Genomic DNA, 26890 nt, shown 5'->3' on the forward strand with positions numbered 1-26890 from the left:
GATCTTTACACGCAGCTTGCCTCGAGAAGGCTTTTTCAGAGAGACATGCAGAGTTATAACAATACTGTTATTGCAGAGGTTAAAACACTAATGCAAGAATTAAGAAGGTTTTTTGAATGCTAGAGCTGTGCTAAGAGACCACAAGTGAAAAGTCAGTTTCATATTCAAGGCAACTTTCAGTTAGTTTGACCCATTTTTTTTCCTGATAAGATTCCCTACCACTGTGATGCCCCACGTTCTACAGCAGGTATGTCTCCCAGTTACTTTTGTTCCTGCTGGCAGAGCCCGTGTGCATCTTCACAAAGGTGTGGAGGTGGGAAGGGGACAATAAGTATCCTCAGGCTCCCCCAGCTTGGCACCTCACACCAACAGCAACATCATCTCTACTGCCATGCACACAGCAATACACTCACTGTAGGTACAAACTGCAGTGTCACCTGCCAGGCTGGTAGCCCTGCCAAACTCACAGGGAGGGGCAGAGCTCCAACAACAGTCATCTGTAACAGGTTCCCTAATGATATATCCTTCCTAGCCATGAGGGTGCCCTTTGCCAATTCCAAACCCCACATGTGACACTTCCAAAAATTAGCATTGGCAAGAACTTAAATAATTGCCCTCAAACAAATTAGTTCCTTTAGAGGAAGAAAGAGAAAAAAAAAAATACCAGAAAACAAAGAATCACACCACAAGACACCCTGAAATAGATGTCTAATATCTTTGGCTGAGTACTATAGCCTAGCAAAATCCTAAGTGGAAACAAAGCCCTTTACAATTGGTTCGTAAAGAATGTATTGCAGGTGGCTCTAACCAGCTCAGTACTACACACAAACACAGGATCAATTAAGGCACTTAGACACTTGTCAGAAGTGCCATTTCCAAAATATCAACAGTTGTGAATAACGTGTTAAAGGACTTCAAAACACAACTGCTTCACACGTGGTGAGGGGAAGAAGCCCTTGAGAACAACAGGGTCTTCTTAACTCCCTTGTGAATTACAAACTTTATTCAACTCCCTCCCCAAGGCCTCACCTTGCCATGGCTTCTCTCCACCTTCCGGAAACATTTATTCAAGGAGAGGTTGTGTCGGACAGAGTTCTTCCATCCTGTTGGTGCTGTGGCAAAATAGGGGAAGCGTTCCAGGATCCAGCTGTAGATTTCTTTGACTGGGAGGCTCTTGTTGGGAGAATGCTCAATAGCCATATAGATGAGGAGGCTGAAAGAATAAGGAGGCTTGGAAGTAGAAGATTTTTTTTCTGGATTCTGGTAGCAGGAGGGTGAGAAGGATGGCACGCTGTCACCCTCAATGTCATATAAAGGGCTAACAATTGGAAGACCCTCACTTCCAAGGCTGAAGTTTGTTAGAAGATTAGTGCTTTCATGCAGCCAGTTCAAGTTTGTGAGCTCATCGTCTGCTGAATCGCTGTCCACTACAGTGGCCTTAGGTCTCCCAGCATCTCCTGCATCGGGTAGGCTTCCCATCCTGTGTGACTGTCTTAGCCCCGCAGCTTTTTCCGCTCCTGGAGTTTTAGCTTTCTTATCCGGAGTCATTCCAGTGACTGGACCCATTTAGTTTGATTGGTCTGCAACAAAGGAGACAAATCAATGCAAAACTTCAAAATCATGTTGAGTGGCAGCATGCCAAGCCAAAAAAGCTCCAGGGACCATGACACCGTATCATCCTTGTACTGTGGTCACTGAGGAGAGCTGGGCCCAGCACAGCTCCTCCAGTAACCTCATAATGGCCTTTTAACTTCCCCATGGCTACAGCACACAGTAAACAAGTGGAAATTGCTCTACTTCTCTTGAAAAGTCAATTGAGATACGGAAATAATAGAGATGACATCAACATCTGAAAAAGACTTCATCAGGTAGGACCTAAAGCATACTCTTCTCACATTAAGTCTTTAATGATACTCATTATATCGTAAATTAATCCTATTTGGAAGTGCTTGCTTTTGGTTCCTAAAGAGGAAAAAATAAGTCACAAAACTTAAGTAGCGTAAAGTGAATTCATGATCTTGGTGCAAATGGAGTCTTTACAACCCCCTGCAAGTCACAAGCACTCCCTCCCACTAGGGAGGTTGAAACAGGCCAGCCAGCAAACTGTTAGCTTAACAGCTGCTTTTTCTGCTGATGTAGTCACGTTAGAGCCTTGCTGCACCTAAACTTCGGCCAACATAGCTGTGTCAGAAGCACAGCCCAACAAAACCACTTTACAGATGTAGCCTGCTATAAATGCAAGGCTATCCACTCCAGATGCAAGTCCACCAGAAAAGCTGATGATCACATGAACTGTAAGAAGTAAAATACATAAAAATCTGATTGACTTCCCTGTCCCTGTACACGAGCTATCATTCTGGCTTCATGTTCTAACTCCTACTACAATGGCTCAGTTGTAAACCAGACAGCAGATGAGGACGGTTATCTCATCAGACAGTGTAATACAATTTACTGGATGGCTTTTTTTGGAGCAGTTTTTGTAGTATTTGCTATAAACACATGGCTTCGTGCACTCGTGCCTTGGCAGAGACAGCAGAGACAAGGACCTGCTCCACCTTTGTATAAGGGCAAACCATTTAAATTAAGTCTACTGCAACTAAGATTTTAGACAGAAATTATCAGGTAACACAGAATTCACTCCTTCCCCAGAGAACGCATCAAGCAATTTCTTCTCTTCATCTGCTTGTACTTTTTCTTGTCAACTATTGCAAAGCTCCCCTTGTAAATCCCAGGCCCCTCTTCTCAAAGGATTGTGCAGCCTGGAGCAGCTGAAGACCCCGACTCACACAGGCAATCTGCCCAGCACACAGTGGACCAGTTTCTCCACCTTCTCCAGCAAACAAAAGCAGTTACTTACCTGCACCAGTACTGGAAATCATCCCCAAATTTTCAATCTATGTGCAAGGACAGGCATGATTAACTATTGGCTCAGCCATTAACTAAATTAAAGGAAAGCAAACCGCTCGTATAGCTGGTCAAAAGTAATTCTGCTCTGCCTACAAATTACTTCTCCCCCAAAACTATCAGAGCAGATTTACATTGGCAGTTGATGAATGTTGGCTTTAAAACAGAGCCATTTATATTGTTGATAATTAATATTCTACATATAATCCTTTGCAAACAATATATTTAGAGTATATTAACATATATTATTTAATGTTAATGTATATAATAACATATAAATATAAAAATGATGATATGCCATGTTTTTCTTAGTAGATGCATTACAGAAAGTGCGTTATATTATCTCCAAAGTGCTTGTTTACCACCTTATACATCTTCTACACAAACACATCAGCAGATGTTACATACTTTTTAGAAGGTTATAAAGGCCATTATTAGACTATTATGGTCTGATCAATATTGGTGGAGAGGAAAATCAGTTCCCTAACTACTGCAGTCTTAAAGGTGGCCTCAAATGTAAGGATTGTATGACTGCTGCTGGGAGCAGGAAGAGCTCTGGGGACAGGATCGACCCTGGGGGAGTATCACAGGACAGCAGTCCAGCAAAGAGCATGGAAGAAGCCCTGCAGAGCAGATGCTGTAACAGAACTGTATACAATTGGACCTCAGTGTTTTCCCTCACGTTTCTCTCTGCTGTCAGCTAGGAAGCAAACAAGGTCAGAGGCAGCCAGTAGGACTTGCTCTCCACCATGCTCCCACCCAAGCTGAATTAGCAGTACCAATATAAAACAGGAGAGGCCACTTACCAGCCTCTCCAGTTGGCAAACCAAATACTCAGAAACTCGCTGCTATTCCCATGGTGACAGCCCCAGCCCTGCCAGGGCTAGAACCTCCAGCCTTCCAAATGCAGGAATAGCACTTCGATTGCATCTCTGAAAACATGAAGCAGTGCACACTGACTGTGCTTCACAGTAATATAACATGCTGCCATTAACATCAGCACTTGCAACAGAATTCAGAAATACTAATGGCATCACATATCCAAATCCCAACCAACTCAAGCATCTATCTCCAATGAGCACCTCAAAAACCAAGTACTGCAATGGAGAAGGCTGTAGATGTATTCACGTAGGACAGAAGCTCCAACGTACCAGGAAGACATTCAGTGTCACGAGACACTGCTCATAGTGCTGTTGCTGCTGAATAAACCACTTCACACCACTCAATAATCACCAGTTCATCAGAAACCAATGAGTTGCTAGCTGATGTGAGATCATATTATGTACAAATATTATGAGACAAAATTTTAGCCATGCACATACAGATTGAGTGCTTGTAGCAAATCTGGAGGCTGAGCACTGGCACCTGCAGCCTCTAACCACCACTGCAGGTCGCACACAGAACAAGCAGGGAGGTTGCCCATTTCTTTTTGAGCAATGTATTCAGCTGGAAAATCCTCAGCAAGCCCAATGCCAAGTTCAATCCGTCTCTTCTAAACACAGAGAACATCTCTCTGCATGGCTCAGCACTCCCTGTGTGTCATTCATGGTGTTCATTCTCCACATCAGACCTGGATTCTGCTTCCACCTGGAAGCACAGCATCACCTGGTTTGAGATTGCTGCTATTCTGGAGAGACAGGACATACATTTCTTATTTATCATAAGAGACAAGAAAAAAATAAAAACAAATATCAACATTTCTCTCTCTATAAAAAAAAAATGGTGGCTTTTGCAGTCTTCTTTTGAACTCACTAAAGAACTCAGTTTGTGAAAGGCTTTGGGGGCTGAAAGATACTCAGTGTAGCAGATTACTCTGTGGTTATGCCAGGTTTGTACGTCTCCATACATATACATATTCCAGCTATTACTTCATTTTGATGAAAAACACTGAGCCCTGCTATGTTCTCTACCACAGAAATTAATACTTGTGAACGTTATAAGAACAAAAGTTCTTCAATTTCTGGCATACAGCATGTGCATGTACTCATACAAGCAGCAAACCACAACACGTTATGGCCATAAGCAAAGTCACAGCATTTATTGTGTGATCCCCAGGCAAGCTGACACCACTCAATTCCTCTTTCCTCCTGTTCCCCTTTCCTCTCCCATTCTTGTGTCCAAGCATAAGATCCTGCCCCATGACACCTCCAACATGCCAGAGCTTCACCGAGCAGGTGAGACAGAGAAAATCTTCCAAATACACCCCTTAGGACAGTTTTCTGCTCTTTTACCAAGTGCCTAACACAAGGCACAGTTTTGCTGGCAGTCTCAGATTCAGCTGCCCTATGTGACATGGACCCTTCCTGAACCAGCAGTGTTGCAGGTAACAATGCACAGTCATTGTTTTAACTCTGTAACCACCACAGACAATGCATGGCCCGACTTCCAACACGAGAAAAAGCATCCACTCTTTTGTTAAACAAACCAACCAACCAACCTTTTCTGCATAGCATTGTGTGCACAGGGCTGCTACTTAACTCTTCTTCACTTTCCAGCTAATGTACAGCAGCCTGAGATGAAAGCTGCCATACAGCACCCTTGTTTCTGCAGGACCTGCCAAGCAACTGAGTGACCTCAATAGCTATTTGGGAAGACCTGGAACCTGCTAACAGCGTAGTAATTTCTCTCAAAAGTTAAAAATAGACCATGCACTGTCTAAGGGGCAGTGCATGGCTTTAATCCAGGAGGTTTTTAATGGTATCGCACTGCCATCACATGAGGGCAGCTCTGTCACCAATATTCTCAGGGTGTGCAGCCTTAGTTACAGCAGTGGAGTATTTGTGCAGTCAGCACACACGTCTGTACCCACGTACACAGGCTCTGGGACAGTATTTAAAACATCCATATGTACTTCTGCATACCAGCAGCTATACTGGTATCAAACTGTTCTATTGATTTTTTTTTTTGGTATTTCCTTGCATTTATGGGAGATGCATCTACACCAGGGACTGTCCTGACTTAAACATCAATGTGTATACTCTGTCATTAAAACAGGACAAGTAGCACATGCATGGCTGCCACCACTCACTCAAGTTTGCAATAAGCTTTCAAACCAGCACACACACAGCAAAGGACCAATGGCAAGTGTTTTGTGCATCAAAGGGAGAAGTAACAGAGCTTCTCTCACAGCTGGTGAAAACCCATTGAGAAAAAGCTGGAAGTGCTGAAGGTACAACACCCACATGGCTGCAAGCATCCAGAGCCCAGCACTGGACCGCTTTCCCTGCACTGAACCTTCTCTGCTCTCCTTTGTCTCAGGCTGCCCCCACAACACCATCCACAGGCTGCACAGGCTGGGGCTCAGATTCAAATCCCCACAGCACTGCAAACGGCCTATATTTGATTACGAGGCCGCGTGATGTCACGTATCCAAGACAACTAAAGCACCACAGTCTCCTGAGGACAAAACCACCTCTTGGTCACAGATCTGAGCAACCTGGCAGGCAACCGATCCCTTGTCTCCAGACCAGGCTGCCATGCTCACCAGCAACACGGGGCACAAGCACCCCCTGCCTCGCAAACCATGACAGAGGAATAATTGTTCAAAGTGGTTATCAGCTTAAAGCCAGCCTGCCACACAGAGAGCCAGGGAGCTTCAGCATTTCTTCGTCATCCTGCTCAAAGGAAATGGGGTTTCCAGGAGTAATATTTCCAAGCTTCTCCCCTTTTAATGTCAATATTCTCCCACAGCATTTCACCTAATTAGGCAGAGAAAAACAAAAACAAAACAAACACAAAACAAACAAAACCTTGATTTTCCAATATCAGGAAGAGCTACAAAAAATACTCTGCACAATTTAAGAACGGAAGGGAAATAAAACATTATCATAGCCCAGGGAAGGGAAGGAAAAAGGGGAAGAGATTTCATCTGACATCTAACAGAGTGATGGAATGGCTTGGGTTGGAAGGGACCCTGAAGATCATTTACTTCCAACTCCAAATTGTGTGGAAAAAAAAGTCAGTTAACCAAACAGACGTACATACACACACGGGAGCGAGTATAAGTGCTTTTAATAAAAATGACATATAAACTGAGACAGGCCCAGGTAGCTGGGCCCTGTAGGCCTCGCTGGGCCCAGAGCCATTGGGTCACGTCCTTAAGTACTGCCAGCAGTGGGCTGGGAATCGCAGGGCTGCCCCAAAGGCTGCAGCCAGCCTGGGACCTGGCTCCTTGCGCCTCAAGTTTAACACGTGCACATGAAAACAGTCTAACAGGGAAACTGGGAAGTGGAAAACAGAAATAAGAGGGAAATCTACACCATTTTAGAAAGCCATGGTGTCAATGAAGGAGAAAAAACATTGGTTTTGATTAAGAAAAACTCTTCGCAGTTAACAGCAAATGGCTTATCTTGCAAAAACAAAAGGTACCAGCCATGTACCAAATTCTGTACATTGTTGAATGAACTGAAAATGCAAATAAAGAAGCGAGCCATTCACAAATGAGTCATTTGAACAAATGCCTGGTGAAGACTGCCTGATGCTAATTTCCTTTCCAGGATAACTGTTACACATGTTTCTCTACCATCCCCTTGAAACAGAAGCGAATATCCTTATAGCTACATTTCAGCTGGTGTCAGTAACAATTTCCCAACACTTGAAACATAATACTCCATTTTCCATGCAGCTTGTTAGCCTTCTTCAGCCTTAAAGCACCAGAACATCTACTTTCCAACTGAAAACCACCAATTGAAACCTTACCTGAAGCAACTCTTATGTAAAATTTAATTTAAAGGCAACATCAGCTCCTAACACAAAGCAGCCTCCACGTTACAGCTTAGCTATTGCCAAGCTTTCACTAATTGCTGTTTTCCAGTTACTGCTTCCCAAGTTCAAGTTTTCCTCTTACCATTTAAGGTCTGGCTAAACTCTGAGAGGGCTTTTCAGGAATTCTTGCTGCCCAGCAAGGACAGGAACTACTGCACCAATGCTTCATTTTCTTTTAAGCCATATCCTGAAAGCTCCATAAGCAGGAAACTACTAAAAAGGCAACAAAACTCAGCAGTCACTAGCATTGATATACCTTGAGACATGCCAAAGGGATGAATAACACCTGCCTCCATCCTCAGAAACACTCAGGCACTGCTCACAATGCTCCTGTCATCCCCAAGCAGACACAGAGAACCCAAGGCAAAGCAGAGGACAGTTATCCTGTCCTCACACTGCCCATCTCCCCAGCTATTCCAGTAACAATAACACAACATCCACCAAACATGCTACTGGCCATCTCTCTCTGAACTTAGCTGTTTCATTTGTTTTAAAATTATGCCAGAATAACCCCTCTGCTCACGACAGTTGTGGCACAGAATTATTTTTTCTTCCATATGACAACCACACACTGGAACAACTGGGCCAACCATTTCTCTTCTATAGAAAAGTCATCCACTCTATCACACAGAACCCTGCATGCTGGGGTGATGGCACACCTCCAGTGAAATGCTATGGATGATGTAAGCTTCTTTGTTCGTAATGGAAAGGCACCTGTGGTAATAAGGCGAGGCTATGGAAACACTAGGTGACATTAAACACTTCTCACATAGCACGGTCAAAAGTCCAAAAGCAAACTGGCTCGTACTTTGACTAGTCAACATCCCCCAAACAAACCATGTTTTCTGATAGCTGGATAGGTCAGTTTGTCTTATCAGCATGTGGATGAGGGCTGCTGCCTCGTCACAAGCCTCCCAGCTTGCAGCGGGGGTCTGTGCAAGTTTCCCAGTCAATGGGCAATCTTCGTGGACAGTAATTATCCTTTAAGCAACCACATGCTTGCCCCAGATATAAGCACAATGCAGAGGAGCAACAGATTGCTTGAAAAAAAGGAAGCAAACAATCACATTAACAGAGAAACTAAAAGTAGCTACAAAGTGCAAGACTGGAATGCGCTAAAAATGATTTGATAAAAGAAACAAAGCCTGAGCATGATATCAAGACATGCTGCTCCTGGAGACAGCCTTGGGAATACACTGAATAACATCTTGCAAAGTTCACAAAACAAAGAGAAAGAAAAGCAACTGCAATTGACATGATATACACAGGTGGGATGCTCAGACGGTGGAAAAGAAACCAAATAATACAAAGACAGTAGAAGTGCCTGAGTGCCTCCAATCCAGCCCTTAATGGATGGAAAACAGCCACTCCAGTAGAGTTAAAGCTGCCCAGAGATGCTGCTGAGAGGCACATCGAGCTGTGCCAGTTGGTAGCTCTGGTGTGGACAGCTCGGTTCAATGCCAATAAAGAGATGGAGCGCATTGCTTTTCCCCTGCCTACTACAAAGGGCATGGTGGGAAAGGGGTGATTTCTGCAGCAGCAGCTGAATGAGTAAATGAGTTCCGAAGGTGCCCTAACCTCTGAAGAGAAAGAAGATAAGTTGAACTTATGAACATATCAGAAAGAAGCAGAAATCCACATCACTGAGTTTTTGTACGTACTACCTTACACACACAAAAATTGCAAAAGCTTTTCTTAAAATGAATCTGGCACCAAGTAATATCCTGTAACAGAGACATTTCCCCCTAAACACAGCAGCCAGCCCTTCCAGCCACCTCCAGGCCCTCAGCAGCTCTTTTCCAGAGCATGCTCCAAGGCTTATGCTTTGGAGGCCATAACATTTTACAGGAAGAAGACAAAGCAACAGAGGTCATAAGGATACTATCCAGCATCAGGCAGTGCTTCCTCAAGTAATTTATTACTAAGGCACAGGCAAGCTGACTTGAACTGTCTTTTGCAAGTGCCCTGGAGTATCGCTATGTGCTTTTACACAGCACAGTAAGAGAAAGTTGGTTTATCACTGCTCAGTGTGCATGTGGAACAGCACAATATAACAGGGAATGAATAAGTAAATGTGTATGAAAAGGTCCATCCAGAGACAGCAGAGCATCACCTCAGACATTTCTTGTTTTACTTGTGGCTGTCTCCTCTGGAGTCAAGAAAGCTGCCAGAGCTGGAAAAAGACACATACATAGCGCACATGAAGCCTAAGACAGAAATCAGTCCTTTAATCTATTATAGAGGGAGCTGGATGAGGTGTGCAGTTTGCAAGTGCACACTTGTTGAAAGACAAAGCAGCATGTTTCCATGAGTCACGGAAGCACCACTGACAGCAGGATTTCTGCACAGGAAGTTGCACAACACCATCTAATTGTCTACAGACACACGAGGTAGACTCAACAACTGCCCCAGCCCCTACCTACTTCCTTCCATAAAATAAAAGGGTTACAACTAGCACTGTGACATCTCATGCACAAGCATATGCAGAATGCATCTGCATGGAGAGAAACAACCAAAAGAAAACTCAAGGAGCCAAATGGAATAAAACTGGTAGAATCTACACCTTTGCCAGAAGGTAAATGGAGGCGTGTCCTGCTCCATCCTTGCAGCTGACAGACTCTACTCAGGAGACAAAAAGGCCTAAGGACTACTCATCACTGAGAAACAGCCTGGGAAGGATGGCTGTATTGACACAGCTCGTTTTACACCTTGGTGTTGCAGTACAAATATCTCCATGAAGAACACAGCATAAAAGATGCACAGTGGCACACTGTCACCTCTTCCAACACCTGGTTCTGTCACCTCACAGGTTGTGATCCAGTTGGGGGAAACCCTATGACAACAGCATAACAACTGCTGATGTTTTTATGGGAATCAACATTCCATGCAAGAACTGCTTCACTTTCTAATCAGTTTGAACTAAATCCCTTGCACTCCTTCTTCTACTGTGCTAGTGCACTTTCCTGTACCTGTTAAGTTGCTTACCGGGCTGGCACATTCCTACACTGGCAGCTGCTGGCAATGCTGGCACCTTTTGTCCCATACTCCCAGAGGCAATGGGAAGGCTGTTCAAGAAGAAAACTCCTGGCAGATGGAGCTCTTGAATCAGCACTCTACTTAGTTGGTGTCTTTTTTGGGATAAAATAGCTTTTGGGCTGAGCAATCCCTACAGAGCTTTGTCAGTACAGCCTAGCCTGCAGCACATAAGGGGGTTCCAATTTCATTCTCTGGTCTAGATCCTGGCAACAAAGACATCAGCCAGGCTTTGTCCTGAGTACAGGGAGCCACACATCTCCAGTTCTAAATTGCTCTGCTCTCAAATGCAGCACTGCAGCTGGAAGGAACGCAGCATCCTCACCATACTCTGCAAGCAGAAAGGTGATGGACAGCATCAGAGCTCAAGCAAATCAACAAAACCAATCCAAACTAATAAAAAAATTAAGATCTAAAGAGCACAGAAAAGTCCTATATATCTTTTAGGTAAGTCAAACATTTGGTGTGAGAATTACCTCTGCCCTTCTTGTACAAAAGCCAAGACACAGCTCAATAGCTGCCAAAAAGGACTTGGGGGATGCTGGTGGACGGCAATATGGACATGAGCCAGCAATGAGCCCTCACAGCCCAGAAAGCCAACTGGATCCTGGGCTCCATCAAAAGCAGCGCAGCCAGCAGAGTGAGGGAGGTGATCTTGACCCTCTGCTCTGTGCTGTGAGACCTCACCTGGAGTGTCAAACCCAGATGTGGATTTGTGGAGTCCTCAGTATAGGAGAGATGCGGACCTGATGGAATATGTCCAGAAGAGGGCCACAAAAATGATCCATGGGACGGAACGCCTCCCCTACGAAGACAGGCTGAGAGCTGGGGCTGTGCAGCCTGGAGAAGAGAAGGCTGCAAGGTGACCTGTGAGCGGCCTTCCAGTACCTAGAGGGGGCTATAAGAAAGAAGGGGACAAACTCCTTAGCAGGGTCTGTTGTGAGAGGACAAGGGGAATGGTTTCAAACTAAAAGAGGGGGAGGATTTAGGCAAGATATAAAGAAGATCTTTTTCACTAAGAGTAGTGAGACACTGGCACAGGTTGCCCGGAGAGGTGGTGGATGCCCATCCTTGGAGACATTCAAGGTCAGGCTGGATGGGGCTCTGAACATCTGATCTAACTGGAGGTGTCCCTGTTCATTGCAGAGCAGTTGGACTAGATGGCCTTTAAGGGTCCTGTTCAACTCCCATGGTGCTGTGGCACACTGCTACTCAGCTACGCACATCAACTGAAACTCTGTGCCACTCATTGCTACTGCACATCTTTCAGCCCCAACCTGCCGCGTCCAGCTGTCTGCCACAGAGGTGGGAAAGGTCAGAGGGCACCTGCAAAAAAAAAACAACTAAATAAACACAACACAAAGCAGAAAAACAGAAACAAACCAAAGCAATACGTAAAACTACCACAACTCTATTCCAAACTTGGTGGCATAAGGCCACAGCAGCTTCATTTATTTCTAACAGATTCATCTTCACACTCAACTCCTAGGAGGAAGCAAGAGCCCAAACCAAACAAACGACCAGAAGTTGACTTCAGTGAGTCACACGGCGGTACATGACAGCCCAACCGCTCCTCAAGTCCATTCAAACACGAGTCCACCGGAACGCGATTCGCAGCACGTATCGCAGGTCAGGCACCAACCTCTCCAAAAAGTTATTCCCACAGCATTCAACTAAAACGTGAGCCCGCGTTTTCACCCTCCACGTGTCGCACGAGAGCTTCACTCCCGCCCAGCCAGCGAGGCAGGGGCGTTCGCCGGGCCCGACCGCTCCGCCGCGGCCGCGTCCGACACGCCGTGAAGCCGCGCTCGCTCAGCACGGCCGCCACGAGCCCTCGCCGGGGGAGGCGGAGAGCGGCGGGGGCGGGGCCGCCCGGTGCCGGGCCGCGCTTCCTGCCGCACGCCGCCGGCCGCCCCGGGGGCGCCATTTCGGGACGGCGGGAGGCGCGCGGGGCCCGGAGCCGGCACCCCGCAGCGCCGTCGGGCTTTGTGCGCTCGGCGCCGCCCGGCACGGCCGCGTGGCCGCGGCACGTTCCCCCGTCACGCGATAGCCGCGGGGCGCCCGCCCTCCCCGCACTGCCACCCCTGCGCCGCGCGCCGCTTCCCGGTTAAAACCTTTCGGATCCTCCAAAAATAATATTAAGAAGGGGGACGAAAAAAAAAACCAAAAAACCAATCACTACAAAACAGAGAAGGATGGGGAGGAGACGCTCCTGCCTGCCCGCCCGCCCCGCTCACTCACCGCGGTCATGAAGCCGTGCTGCCGGGAGCGCGGGCACAATATGGCAGCGGGGGGATGTGTCAGGGAGCAGCAGCTGCGGCGGCGGCGCCTCCCTCCCCGCCTCCCCATGGCAACCGGCCGCCCGCCCGCCTCTCGCCCCGCCCCGCCCCGCCCCGCCCCGCCTCGCTGCCTCCCGCCCCGCAGCGCCCTGCCGGTGGCGGCCGGGAACCGGGAGCCGGGGCGGATCGACCGGAGAGAGGCACGGCCGCTTGGCACGAGTTTTCTGCCCGGCTTCGTTTCCTAAAGAAAAAAAACAGTAAATGAACGTCCTCCACACGGCACGCAGCGAAGTTAGAAACGTGGATCTTTGCAGTTTTACTTCCCTTTCCTCTTCCCTCGCATCCCTAGTTGCCCAACTGTGCGCTTTTGCCTCTTTTTTGCCTATTTCTTTTTATCCTGAAGACCACAGCGTGGGACTTTCCTTCTCCACAGTTTAAAACCACTTCTTTTTTTGTTTGTTTGTTTCCTTATGTCAACTGCACAAAGAAAAGGGCTGCAGCACCCGCACGCTGCCATGTTTGCTCTGCCATGTCCTGCATTGTGCACGCCCGTGCCTCCTGCTCTCAGCTCTGCAAGGCTGTTTGCTCAGCAGAGCCCACAGGGCTGTGTGCGCTCCTGGCTTTACAACATAACGATAGGAGCTGGGAACTCATTCACAGGCAGCAGGAACAAGTTTTGCTGCAAAAAGTTTGTTCAGCTTCTGCGAGGCTGCCCTGCCTGCTGAAGGACACGGCCTTCGCTCGCCCCTGATGCATTGCAGCAATTTCTTTTTGTGAGGGAGGATGGGGAAGTGTGAGTGTTTCAAGGAAATTCCCCCACCAGGCATTTGCTGGAATCATATCTCTGTTTATCATAGAACTGTGGGATGGTTTGGGTTGGAAGGAACCCTAAAGCTCCCCCAAGCCCCAACCCCTGCTATGAGCAGGACTGCCCCCCACCAGCTCAGGCTGCCCAGAGCCCATCCAACCTGACCTTGGGCACCTCCAAGGATGGACCACCGCAGCTCTGGGCAGCAATGCCAGGGCCTCACCAACCTCTGAGTGAAGAATTTCTTCCTAACGTCTAATCTAAACCTCCCCTCTTCTAAGTTTAAAGCCCTTCACCCTCGACCTATCACTATCTGTACCCAACTTATTGTGTAAAATTTGGTCTCCCTCCTGATTGTAAGCTCCCTTCAAGTACTGGAAGGCCACAGTGAGATCTCCCCGGAGCCTTCTCTTCTCCAGGCTGAATAAGCCCAGCTCCCTCAGCCTGTCTTCATAGGAGAGGTGCTCCAGCCCTCTGAGCATCTTCATGCTCTCCTCCATTTTGGACCCTCTCCAAAATCTCCATATTTTGCATGTGCTGCCACGTCCCTACCCAACATCATGTGGAATACGAGGCCGATGCATCTTTAAAAGTTCAGCAGAGCAAGTAGGCTCAGACAGAAGTGCCGGTTGGCCACCTGAAAGGGAAACTTCCATGTGTTTTGCAAGAAAGCACCACTGTTAGCCACTGAAAATGGCTGAGGATTCTTACCTTTCTGCTTGGTGTCACCACTGAGTTTCATCCCTTCTTCACTACGAGTTTGCCTGCTACGTCCTGTGGGCAATTTATGAGAGCAAGAGGGAGCAGATGGTGGAGGGCCAGGAGCGGCAGCACTGGACAGAGCCAAGGCCACCTGTGATGCCCTGCCACTCATCTGCTCAGCCATGAGGAGCTGCAGCATGGAGGCTGACCCACCAGCCTGCTTTGTGCAACATCCTTGAAAGCAGTTTATTCTGAAATTTAGGACTGAAGCGATTGAATCTTCTTTGCTGCAATTTGCCTTGTTCCACTGTCATGGTCTCCCTCTCGCTTCCCCAGTATTGTCACAAGGACTCCAGAGCCTCTTGGTATTCTACTGCATGCTGGCAAGAATGAGAGCTGCTGAAGAAAACCTACAGCAAAGCAGCAACCAAGAAAGCCTAAGCTCCTCTGATAGACATAACAAGGAAGCAGATGTTCAAAATAAAGGGGAGACGTGGGCTATGGTGCCTTCACACAGCTCCCCAGGATGTTCATACTGCTTCCTGCAGAGCTCCAGAGGTGGCTGCAGGAGGCACAGGGAAGGTGGAGAGGAGGGAGATGCTGAGGAAGTGGCAGGAGGTGCCCTTCACCCCACCTCCTTCTGCTGTTACCCGCTCAGAGCTCAAGCAGACTGAGCAAAGGCTGCTGCTGCTGCTGCCCTGCTCCAGGCCTGTCCCTGAAGGCACTGCCCACTCAAGGATAATCACACCTGCTGTGCCAGGGCTACTCGTCACCAGGTGTCCCCTTCCAGGCTCCTGTTCCATTTCTGCTCTCTTGGGAGAAGGACACGGCAGAGACTCTCTATGGGCCTATCAGCCATATCTGATGAAGCACCTCCTTCCCAAATGGAGCAGAGTGGAGACCTCAGGAGGGCCAGGGTGCAGCCAGCACCATGCTGATCTGCTGGCAAAGTGCAAAGACCTGGCAGAAGGCCCAGAAAGAGATATCAGAATAAAATGAAAGCATAAATGAGACTGCTAAAATGGCTTTCCTTCCTGGGATAGTGGCAAACTATTCACCGCTTGGACCCTGAGTTTTATAGCACAACAATGCTGCTGTTGATTTCTGTTACCAGCAAGAACCTGCAGGACTGATGCTTTCCATGAGACACAGCAAGTCCTGAGGTTGGGCTGGGCTGCAGAAGGGCAGGGACACTCCACGTTGTGAAGCTGGCTCTCATTTTGGTACAGATTGGCTCTGGAGCCAGGTCTGTGCGGCTGCTGTGCAGTCTGTCAGCTGAGGAGCAAGGAGAAGAAGATGTCAGTGTGCAGGAATACTTACAGCCTGAGAGGTTGGAGAGCAGGGAAGGGTAAGCAGAGAATTTGCACAGGAGCAAGAGTTTGAATGGCATGGACATGTTACAGTAAGACTGGCACAGAGCCAGCAAGCCCATGACACCATGCTAGGATTTTGGCAACACATGTGAACTCTCAACCTCAGTTTACAGTGTCTCCTCACCTGGCATCACCAAACCATTGTCCCTTTAGTCCCACTAACCTACAGCCGTACATCACTGTGTAATGCACTAACACATAAGGAACAGCACTGCCTCCTCCAAAGCAATGAAAGAGTGCTGTTCTCAGAATCTGGCTGACCTTTGTTTCTGCCCAGGGATTTACATCTCTGCTTGCCATTAGAGAAATGCTACTCTAGCTCTGCTTGGATACCTGATTCTTCCAGGACTTCTGCTTGCTAGGAGCATCTCAGATTTGCATCGACAACTTGTTTGAAGTGATGACTTCAAAGGGACTTCCTGCTTCTTCGGGTTGGTCTGCCTGCCTAAACAGCTCCCACACGGTAACTTTCTGCTTGTGTCAGTGCACATCTGCTACATCTGATCTCTTTCCTCACTCTGGGCAAAGTCACAAGGGATGCTGTAGAATGCATTACCTTTACCATTTCTATACCTGACACCTCGGCTCTCCCTCGGCTCTTGCTATGACCTAAATTGGACTCAGTGCTAAGATTCGTGTTCCAGACTGGTTGTAGCTACATTCAGACAAGTCAGAACTGAATGTTTCTTCTTCCCTTAAAAATCCCCTCTAAGATCAAGGGGGGGATCCCCAAACACCTCCCAAACACACCCTTCACCACACACTACCTCTAAAGAGTAGACCCAGAGCTCAGACAAGAAAATATCTACAAAGGAAGTCATAGTGGCAATATCATTCTGAAAGTAAATAACACTATACTGGTGGTTTACAAACTTATGAAGTGTGATACAACCACACTGACAGAAAAGGTGTCCAGAGCTGATTTCTGCTTGTATTATCCCTGCTGCACCGCATGCTGCATTTCTAAGAACCTATGTGCATGTTTTGGATGACCACTGAAACACTGAGACTCTGAACATTGGATATCTAAAACTGCCTGGAGCCAGCAAGTTATCTATGTTAGAAAGACCTCGACATTCTTGATATGAGAGTGGGAATATCAATTATATTTGTATTTATTTTTTTGGAATGCTATCTCAGAAAATTACAGAAGCCCAAACCTGCTTGAGATGGTTTGCCAAAACAGAATAGTGTATATTTTGCCAGTTCAGCTATGTCACTTAAAGGTACATTTCCCAGACTTCTAAATGATATAGCTAGAAATGCAGACCCAAAATCAGCCTGGTTTCAAAACATGTGCAGAAGAACCTCCTCAAGAATGGGTAAATCAAACAGGAGTAAAGCAAATGTGGTCTCCCTTAGCATTTGTGCTATGCATTTTGCTGAGCCATCTATATATACTTAAGCAGGAGGAAGCTTATCTGTGGGCTTTCTATTCTTAACAATGAATAAGAAATAAAACCAGCACTTTTGCTATTGGAGAGAATCTTGCATTTTTAAGAGATAACTTACCTCCTTCTCTTCATGGGTAATAGAAATACCTTACAGAAAATAATAGCAATTTCCTAAATAAGACCAAGTCAATTGTTTCTGTTGTGCACAAACAAAAAGATTCATGCATTTTAGTAGATAGCCCACTATGTAATCTACCAGGCTGAATTACCCAGAGATACTTTGTTTTGAAAGGAGTGCAGAAATCCTGCAGGTTTAATTGCCAATAAATCAGCATGACCTCCACTCCCTGACATTTTTTTTTTTTCCCCACAATGATCTTTTCAAGCAGAAAATGAAGAGACTGATTTTTACAGTGTGTGCATACTGCCTTTAGTGAGATAAGAGCAACGGCACACATGCAGGTTCCTCCATTAAAAGCTATGCCAGATAATGAAGGACTCAATCAATGGTCTGTTCTGTTTGCTTTCTGTTTATTTTCACCTTGTATTATGGTGCTCTCTTCTAGTCACAATTAGGGGAGCACTTGCTTGTTTAACAATTGGCTTTCAACTTGTTGTGTTTGTGTACCCTGCACTACTTGAAATGAATTTGTGGTTTGTTTTTATACTGGATTTGGATTTGAATTTGAATATCTGACTAAACGTTCTGCTGCTTAAAGAGATCTTAAGGATTTTTAATGGGAAGTGTTTTGTTTTGATTTTAGTACGAAACGTTCATTCTCTGTCACAAAGATTTCATGGACTTACACAGTTATTCAAAATAAGAAGTATGAATTGAAGACCAATGGGGGAAAAAAAGAAAGGAAAGAAGAGAAGAAAGAAAGCTACCCCTAGCCTTACTGCACATTGTTTTACTTCTATATAAGGTTTTACTTAGCCAATCTTTAACCTAAATACCTTCAAGCATTCATAAGCGCTTTAGCTTCAAAAACAGTGTCTGAGGCAGCCGGTTCTTACAAGCTCCTCTAAAAGATAGGTAGGTTGATAAAGGGAGGGACCGAGAGGGGAACAGCATCATTAGCACAGTGGTGGGCTGGGGTTCAGCATCTCTGCAATAATCCCCAAAGAAATTTGCTTTCATTCAGCTATCATGTTTTTGGCTGAATTAGGGACATAACAGAAGAGCTGTTGCTTTGCTTTCAGACATCTTTGGGCTTCCCTTGGATAGGTCAGTGAGCCTGAGGTGATGCCCTCCCAGCAGTCAGTCCAAGATCAAGAGGAAGCTTCAAACTTTCCACAGCAGTTGCAGGGAAGACAGCTTGAAGAGATGCTCTCAGATGGTCACCTTTCCCACTGAAGGAGTGGGATTATGGATAAGGTAAACAGGACTGCAAATACCTGACACGTTTTACACGAGGCTCTCTGTGCAACTCTTTCATGTCAATTATTGTCAATATTGTCAATTGTATCAACAAATTTCATTTCAAATCAGAAGGCTGTAATACAGTTATGCTCTCACTGGTATCAAACAACCCAGGCAGTCCAGGTTAGCAGTTCCAGGGGCTTTATGTAATGATAAGAGCTCTTAAAAGAGCAGTACTGAATTCCTGGTCCTCTCATTCCAGGCCACGCATGGATAGAGATGTATTACTAAATACAGTTTTGCAGCCTGTTTGCAAGAAAATTACCATTGCTCTGAGTTTCACGCACAAAGTAACTTGAAATTTTCCTCATGCAAGAGAAATCGAGGTGTGTTGTCCTTGTACAAGGCAGATAGCAATGGCTGATTTCATACCAGCAAAACAATTTTTGATGATCTTTTCAAGCATGCTGAAGAAAACCACCCTCACATAGATAGTATTCCAGCACCAAGATGGAAAATTCACATCCTGTTCCAGTCAAGAACTTTAAACAGATCCCATGTCTGAAAATATTAGAAAAATATTTGTCAAAGAAGTTGTGTCTAGTTGTTGTACTGTCTTTGACAACCCAAACCACTTTTTCTCTAAACATTTTTGCTTTGTTTTGTTTTTTACTAACAAACTCGAAATCCTTATCACCACGTGTCTGGGGGCTGGCAGGTCTCCTGCTGATTGTTTCTTAGCGGCTGATGTGTAGAAATTAAATGAAGGCATACCAAGTAGATAAAAGTAACAGCTTGTGACCTTGCCATCATTCAGGGATAAAAGTCATGGGAGAAAAGGGTAACTGAAAGTCATCTTTATTCTCTAAACAAAAAATAATTCACTCCTTCATTGACTGGGTAGGATGTGCAGGGCTGAAGGATCAACTGCATTGAAACTCCCAGCTGTGGAATTAAACTTGTTCTCTTCAGTACCCTAGCACTGGATCTAATCTTGTGAGTAAGAGAAGGAGATGGATGAGGCCTTGGAAAATCAGTCTGGACTCAGATGTCCTGTTGATTACTGCCTTATTTGGAGAGAAGAAAGACTATTCAGCACCATCTGGTGCATTTATCTGTTGCATTCAGATCGGTGCTGTCCAGTTGATTAAGAGCAGCATAATGATCACGCAGCATTTTGTTCAGTTGATATATTCATGTACTCACTGTGGCCAGCAAACCTTATGCCATTAATGGCCGTGGTTGAGTGCAGGAAGCCTTTTTTTTCTGAAGCCAATCCCAGGCACGTCACAAAACCCATCAATCAGGGGTAATCGAGGTTTTAATCCATTTCACTATTAAAGCACCAACAGCTTGTTCTCTGACATTAAACTGTTGATCATGGATCTACTGGGTGTCTGAGGTACTTGTGCTAATAATGACCAGTCACATCCTTTATGTGACTGGTAGGGTAGACCTCTACACAGGCTAACATATCCAGCTGGGGAATGGCCCTTGGAGTGCTTGAGAGGCTTCTCCAGCTATTCAGCTGAGTAGTTTGTCACCTGGCACAACTTGTGCAGAGCTAGTTGGTCCCCATGCATCTTAGACACATGCAGCATAGTGCCTTGTAGACACATATCACCATGGCATCCAAGTCTGAGCAGTGGATGGAAGGATGTTTCAAGGTGTGGGTGGGAATTTACAACCCATTAAAAGCAGCTACTGTGGTGGGTGTGCTGAATGTGGAAAGGACACCAAGCAATTCTGTGAGGTGTCGTGTATCTGTACACAAATGTGCAGGAAGGGTCCTGATCACTACCCAAGTCTGGTTTTAGTTAAGTACCAAATTATAGAAGAATAATCTCACTCTGAACACTTACTGAAACTCTAAAAAAAAATACTTCGAAGTTTGTACGACAATGAAGTGACACTTTGAAAGAGAGGTTCTTTGGAGCCTTGGACATCGAAACCAAGCTTGGCTTTGGCCATGCACATTGTTGTTATCTCATTCCACTCCTGTTGGTCCACCCTCCTCCAGCTTCTGCATCTGCAGCCTCTTGTCTTCCATCCATTTTCCCTCCCACAGTTTCTCCAGCCTTATTCCACATTCAGCAATATGGGAACAATTTCAGACTGTCACATCATTCTTTTTCTTACTCCTCCCTCCTAGGTTATTATTGTTGGCTTTCACAAAAAGTTGGCGAAAAGGCAAAGATGGCCCTTCAGCCCTGTGATTTGTTCACTGAGCATAGAGTATACTGAAAACACAACAGAGAGAAAGAATAGAAAATTTTATGAGATTCAGTTATGTGCCTGTCATCACCCTAAATTGGCTAATTGGAGCTGTTCTGTCCAAGGGTTATACCACAGAGTTCATTAAAACATCAGAAATCAGTGATGTATATTCTCTGTTATGCATATATACTACTATTTTTACTTTTCAAAAATGATGTTTTGTTGTTGTATGAAACTTCCTGGGAAAGATTTTCTCTATCTCCCACTAGAATCAAAGTTTGAGACGATCTAAGGTGGAACTAATACTCCTCTGATATTGCTGCATCCACATATTACAATTTGCTAAAATGACCATAGTCAGAACACTTATCACTGAACATTATACTTAACAATCAATTTCTGCATTTGCATGTAGAACTGGTTACAGTTCAGCAGCAGTTTACAAATTTCTCATCCCTGACAGATTTTGAGTGTGCCACTCAAAATACCCTATACATTTGGGAACATCTGTGCTCATGTTCAGGTTAAATAACTGGGGATACAATAAGGTGAAGAACAGCAATGAGAAATAGCTAGGCTCAATCACAGTAATTCTTATCCAAGTGAATTTTCCAGGACTTTGTTGGGCATCTTTCTTAGTTTAGGATTTGGCCTCAGAATAATTTTCCTTCAAATAGTCAGTGGCAATGTCTGTAATTGGATGCATTAATTCAAAAGCAGCTTCTGCACAGGTACTCATCATGTGCAGTAAGAACTGCTTCTGCCATGAGGGGACTTTCCCTAACCCTTGCAAGAAGGGATAAGGGTCAAGAACGGAGTTCAGGCTCCAGCACAGTTGTTTCCAGTTGTTTAGAACCTGGGCTCCCAGGTTGTTTTTTTTTCCATGGAGATGCTCTAAAACCCACCAGTGCTCATCTGTAGAGAGGCAACCACCACTATGTTCCCACTCAGCAGAGCACTTGTGCTCTAGCAAATCTGATCATAAGCCTGTGTGCTCTGCCTGCTCAGAGCACTTCTGCTGCTTCCCATGGCCACTTTCTGTTATATTGTTCTTATTCTTTTCAAAGTAACTCCAGACTTACAGCAGCATAGCTTAGATCAAAATCAGTCTCTGGCTCATATTCCAGCTATTCTCTTCCATAGATCATTGTACTTTATAATCATGGATGTTTTATGTTGCTATTATTTCAAAAGTTAGTTAGAAATCAACAGCATTTGATATGAGCTCCAATGTCAGGTGTCAGCATTCTGACTGAAAGGCAGTGCACCTTTTTACTACACACGTTAATGTAGGTTAGTGACCTTCTTGGAGATACTGGACAGACACATCTGTGTAACAGCTGGCAGGAATCTCTGTCTGGACCTGATTCCAGCTGTTCAGAGGACTTGTAAGTTCAGGCATGTTGACAGCCTTTTCCATAGCTGAAATTCCATCTATTCCAATTCAATATATACATAAAAGACATTACGTCAACAAAATTCCACTGTTCCTGTTCCCCCAAAGAGAGCATGAGGTCTCCAATCACCACAGCTGCCTTGGCCATTCTTCAGCCAAAATCTGGAGGTAAACAACAAAAGCCTGCAGCCCACATGGATATAAATTACAAGTACCATGGGAGGCATCAGGGAGTCCAAAACCAGCCTGGGGGCCTCAGTGTTCCAGATGCTGAGGCTCCCCAGACAGCCCTGTTACAGGTGTGGAAGGCATCCTTTACCCAGAACATCCATCAGAGCTCCCCCCAGGCCAAGTCTTTCCCAAGCAATACAAGTTTCAGTTAATTAATTCTTATGATGAACAAAAACTGCATTGAATACTCTATGAAAAAGCCTCAACAAGTGGCACAAATAAGAACTGATCTATTGGCATCTATGAGGCTATATGAAAACACACATTTGTTTTCCCTCCTTTGGTGCAATTTGGATTTTGGAGTTGCAGTGGGTTGGGGTAAAGCATAGGAACTGCTACTCTTTATTTAGGGGTTCATTATCTTATTGGGGGAGCCAATATACCCAAAGTTACTATACCCAAATTTTGAATCACCAATATGGAAATCCTTCAAAACCAATCATTAATAGACCACTTCACATTGTCGAGGATCCACATGATGGGGAAGAAGTGTTGCCCAAAAATTCTGCTTTCAAATAAAGAGAAGTTAGGATGAACTGTCTAAGAGATGGATGTGGGTGGCCAAGCAGCATGGGGCTGGTGGATGTGTCTCCACACAGTGGGTTATGCCCAAACAGGGATGTCTGGCCATCAGATGTGGAGCAGCTGGGGATGGGAACAAGAATGGAGATGCATGGGCATCCTGGACTTGTTGGCAGCCAACAACAAAAGCAAGGCATGCTTCTTAGGGTTTTGGGCTCATTTTTCAGTCCCGAGAGGAAGGAGGCTGTGACAGGAAAGTAGGAATTACTCTTCTGGCTTGATCTCAATGTCCACTCCATTCAGCAACCATACTCCTGATGCAGACTAGTATTGGATGCTTCCCAGAGTGTAGAAAGAGCTGCATTTCTTTTTCCAAGTCCAGGCTTCCAGGAGGACATTAAAGAGCTTTTTCAACTTTATTCTCATTCAATTTAACATTGACAATAGCAATGCTGGGTATTCTTGATAGTGCCTGCTCCCTTTTGGAAGGCAGTGGCAATAGTACTGCCTGAGACAGGAAAGCGGAACTGGAAATGATTCGTGGGACTAAAATCCGTAGAATAGAGGTGAATTGTTGGCCAAACCAGTGTTCTCCCACATGGGCTGGTAGAGATAGCTTGGAGTTTTGCAGGGAGGAAAAAACGCCTGTGTGAGAAACTGGAAGACCCCCAAAGGGCTTTGCTAAGCCTTCTTAAACTTCCCGATCACATCGCCGTGTTTATACCACCAGTGTTATTTATTGGCTGTGTGCTCGACAAGCAGTTACCATGAGGAATGCTAATTCAAGGAGGCAGCAAATTTCAGGCAGAGAAGCAATGCATTTTTCAGTTACTATTACTTGCAGCTTCACCTAGGCACAGTGACCTGCATATGTGGAGACTCATTCAGTAAACGGTTCTCTGCTTATACACTTGTTTGATTGTTTCAAATACATAAGTGAAATCAGTTTAATTTTCTACTAATTGTGCTGTTTTCATAAGCCAATCAATAACCTCACACCTCCTCATGATAGCTTGCTTTCTGATTTTTCTATTTGCTTTATTTGAGGCAAGAAGGGCCTACTTTCTTCAACCCCACGACCAGTTTTACAAATAAACATATAGCTACCTCTTGGTAAGAATAGAGCCAACTAGCTAAGGCGTTCAGTGCTACTGAAGCATTCTGCTAGGAACATTTTTATCACCATATCAAATGCTTCTGACTCTCAAATCAGGTGTAGATGTATTCATTGTTTTTTCACAGCTTCCTAAAAGCAAACATCACAGCAGTCAGGGCTTGGAGCTGCTGGGAGCCAGTGACTGTTTAAAGTTGGCTCCCATTTGGAGAAGCAAGAGGTAAATTTGCCAGTCAAATGAGAGAGAATGAAAGCCAGTGCAAAGCCCTCAACTATCCTTCATCACACCTTAAACTGAGATGAAGTTTTCAGAGTAGATTGATAAAGGCACAGAAAAATCAATCCACGTTACACCATAAGAGCCCATTGTCACCTGTGAAAATACGTGATGCGGTGTTTCACAAAATTGCAGCTATACATGACAACAAATTCCTCCATGTTAGATAAACATTGTACTGGCATTTGCTGCAACCTACCTGTAAAAGCATTTTCTGAATTTTCAAATCATTCAACCCTCCCGGCTGGGCTAGAAGGAACTGTACAAGTCATCATTGTGCTACAAAACTGTATGTCAGGCTGGGTATTAGGAAAAGTGTATTCTCTGAAAGAGTGGTGATGCAGTGGCACAGGCTGCCCAAGGAGGTGGTAGAGCCACTGGCCCTGAAGTGTTCAAGAGCTGTGGAGATGTGACACTGAGGGATAGGGGTTAGTAGGTAATATTGGTGGGGATGTGTTGGACATGATCTTAGAGGTCTTTTCCAGCCTTAATGATTCTATGATTCTATGTGAGTGACGTTCTATCGTACGTAAATGACAATTTCCTTAAAACTAATTATGGCAATGATCCTAAATTGGTAGAAACTGTGGCAGAAGTTCAAAAACAGATTTAACCACTGGAGTTGTCCCTAAAGTTTTCCCTATACTGTTGCTAATTACATAAAAATATAAATTCAATTATTTATTTGTGACCCCCCAAAACTCTCCATTTTGGTTAAGAATGATATCCATCCATTACCATAACACTCCTGCGTATCTCAGCACTGATCTGGGGGCAGTCAGAGCCTCCAGCTCATCCTTCAGGCCAAGCTCTAACGGTAGTGTCAGCCGCACATCTGTCTCCAAGCTCCCTTTTTTTTTTTCTCCTTGCACAGGTGACAAAAGTAAATACAGAGCCCAGAGAAGTGGCTGTAGTAAAAGGAAGGATGGTTGGGCAGAACTGCTTGCATGCAGCAAATCAGGTGCAACATCAATAGTATCAGTGTACATCAAAAACTGACTTCAACCCACAGCACTGTGAAGTCTGGCAGCATCGCTCCACCACCACCCCCTCAGCACATCAGCAGCATTTTGAATGCAAGAGTGAAATGACAGGGTGGTTTGCAAGGGAAGGTGAGGCTTACCTTGGTAGGGTCAGCTGGCTGCCTCATCTTCAGGGATGTTACTTAGACAAATTCAAAACACAACTGAAGGGCACATAGAAACTTTGCTACTCAACTCAGTGGAAAATACAATTTGTCTTTATTGGAAATTAGCTCCATTGTCATACCTGGAGAACGTTGGGCTGATGCACATCTCACAGATTTGACACTTAGAGCTGTTTTCTGGCTATGCTTTATAAACTTGCTCTAAATATTTCACTAGCTGGGTGTTACTGAAGCGATGCCACAAATTCATAAATTATGGTCTGATTCTTGGATGGCCCTGTGTGGAGCCAGGAGTTGGACTCAATGATCCTTATTAGTCCCTTCCAACTTGAGATATTTTATGATTCTATTGCAGCAGAGGCATCATACTCAGTTATGTTTCTTAGGAATTTCCCCGCTATCTTTTCCTGTGTGCTGTTCAGCACCATGCTCGCTGTCGGCATGTCATGTGTTAGAAATAACAGAAAGAGTAAGCTTTTCCTGTGAGCATTAAAACAAACCAAGAGAAATTAATTGAGGACCATCTGAAGCACTTGAGAAACACTAGATCCTTTAAAGTTAATTCTACAGGCATTTGTTAGGATACAAGTGAATGTAGACAGCACATCTACAATAACTGCAGTCTTATATTCCCAGTGGTGACTGTTACAGAGAAACACTTGCATGGAAATACAGATGTGATAATTGGCTTGAACACTACGAAGTACAGGACGTGAGAAACTGCTGCTGCTAGAGAAGTTTTTCCTGGTTTTCCCATAACACAAAAGAAATTCAATCAGTGTAATTCGCAAAGATGTTCTGAAGTGAGTTATGCCACACAATCAAACAAGCCAAATCAGTGATTTAAAGTGGTCTTCATATCCATCTCAAACAGGTTTAAAATTTTGAGTGGTGATGCATGGAACAGAGTTGCCAGGAAGACATGTAGATAACTCATGGAAAGTCCACTGCCTTTATTTTTTCAGTCACATCCTGCAGCCTGACCTAGGTGGATCTGCCCTTGTATTTGCAGCAGGGCAGACCTTCTATTGCAGCACTGCTACCCCTCATTTAGCAAGGATGATGGGTCTGGTCCCATTCGTGGTCAGCACACGCCTCCAGGTGCTGCTCTCATTCCTGCATTGACTTTGAGGTTGGTTTGATGTAGGATTTCCCTTCCAATAGCTTTTTTGCTCCCCCTTCATACTGTGGTTGGGGTTCACAAACTTCTCCAGCCATCTGCAGTTGCAGACAGCAGCCCTTTAATGCAACAACAGTAATGGAATGCCCCCAAAGAGGCAAACAAAATGGCTTCCTAGTCAAAAAAGGTGATGGTAGGGGTTATTCTCAGGGATCTTTTTCATCACTCATTGCCTACAGAGACAAA

At 45.1% G+C, this 26890-nt stretch overlaps 1 protein-coding gene across 7 annotated transcripts in view; it reads right to left on the reverse strand.

The window, feature by feature from the left end:
* The window catches only part of FOXN2 (forkhead box N2), a 29130-nt gene extending 16057 nt beyond the window's left edge, over window positions 1-13073 (reverse strand). For 3 of the 7 annotated variants that reach the window (XM_085218839.1, XM_085218834.1, XM_085218840.1), the window contains exons 1-2: window positions 12943-13073; window positions 1030-1580 (exon numbers count right to left, since the gene is read on the reverse strand). In XM_085218839.1, the coding sequence (XP_085074965.1) occupies window positions 1030-1566 (537 nt within the window). In that variant the 5' untranslated portion in view covers window positions 1567-1580; window positions 12943-13073. Of the gene's footprint in view, window positions 1-1029; window positions 1581-11388; window positions 11600-11925; window positions 12028-12343; window positions 12859-12942 lie in introns of those variants that run through there. The other 4 variants (XM_085218835.1, XM_085218836.1, XM_085218838.1 and 1 more) reach the window with 4 other exon arrangements.
* Window positions 13074-26890: the final 13817 nt, after the last annotated feature.

The sequence above is a fragment of the Meleagris gallopavo genome, chromosome 2, assembly GCF_905368555.1.
Source record: "Meleagris gallopavo chromosome 2, MGAL_WU_HG_1.1, whole genome shotgun sequence".
Lineage (NCBI taxonomy): Eukaryota > Metazoa > Chordata > Aves > Galliformes > Phasianidae > Meleagris > Meleagris gallopavo.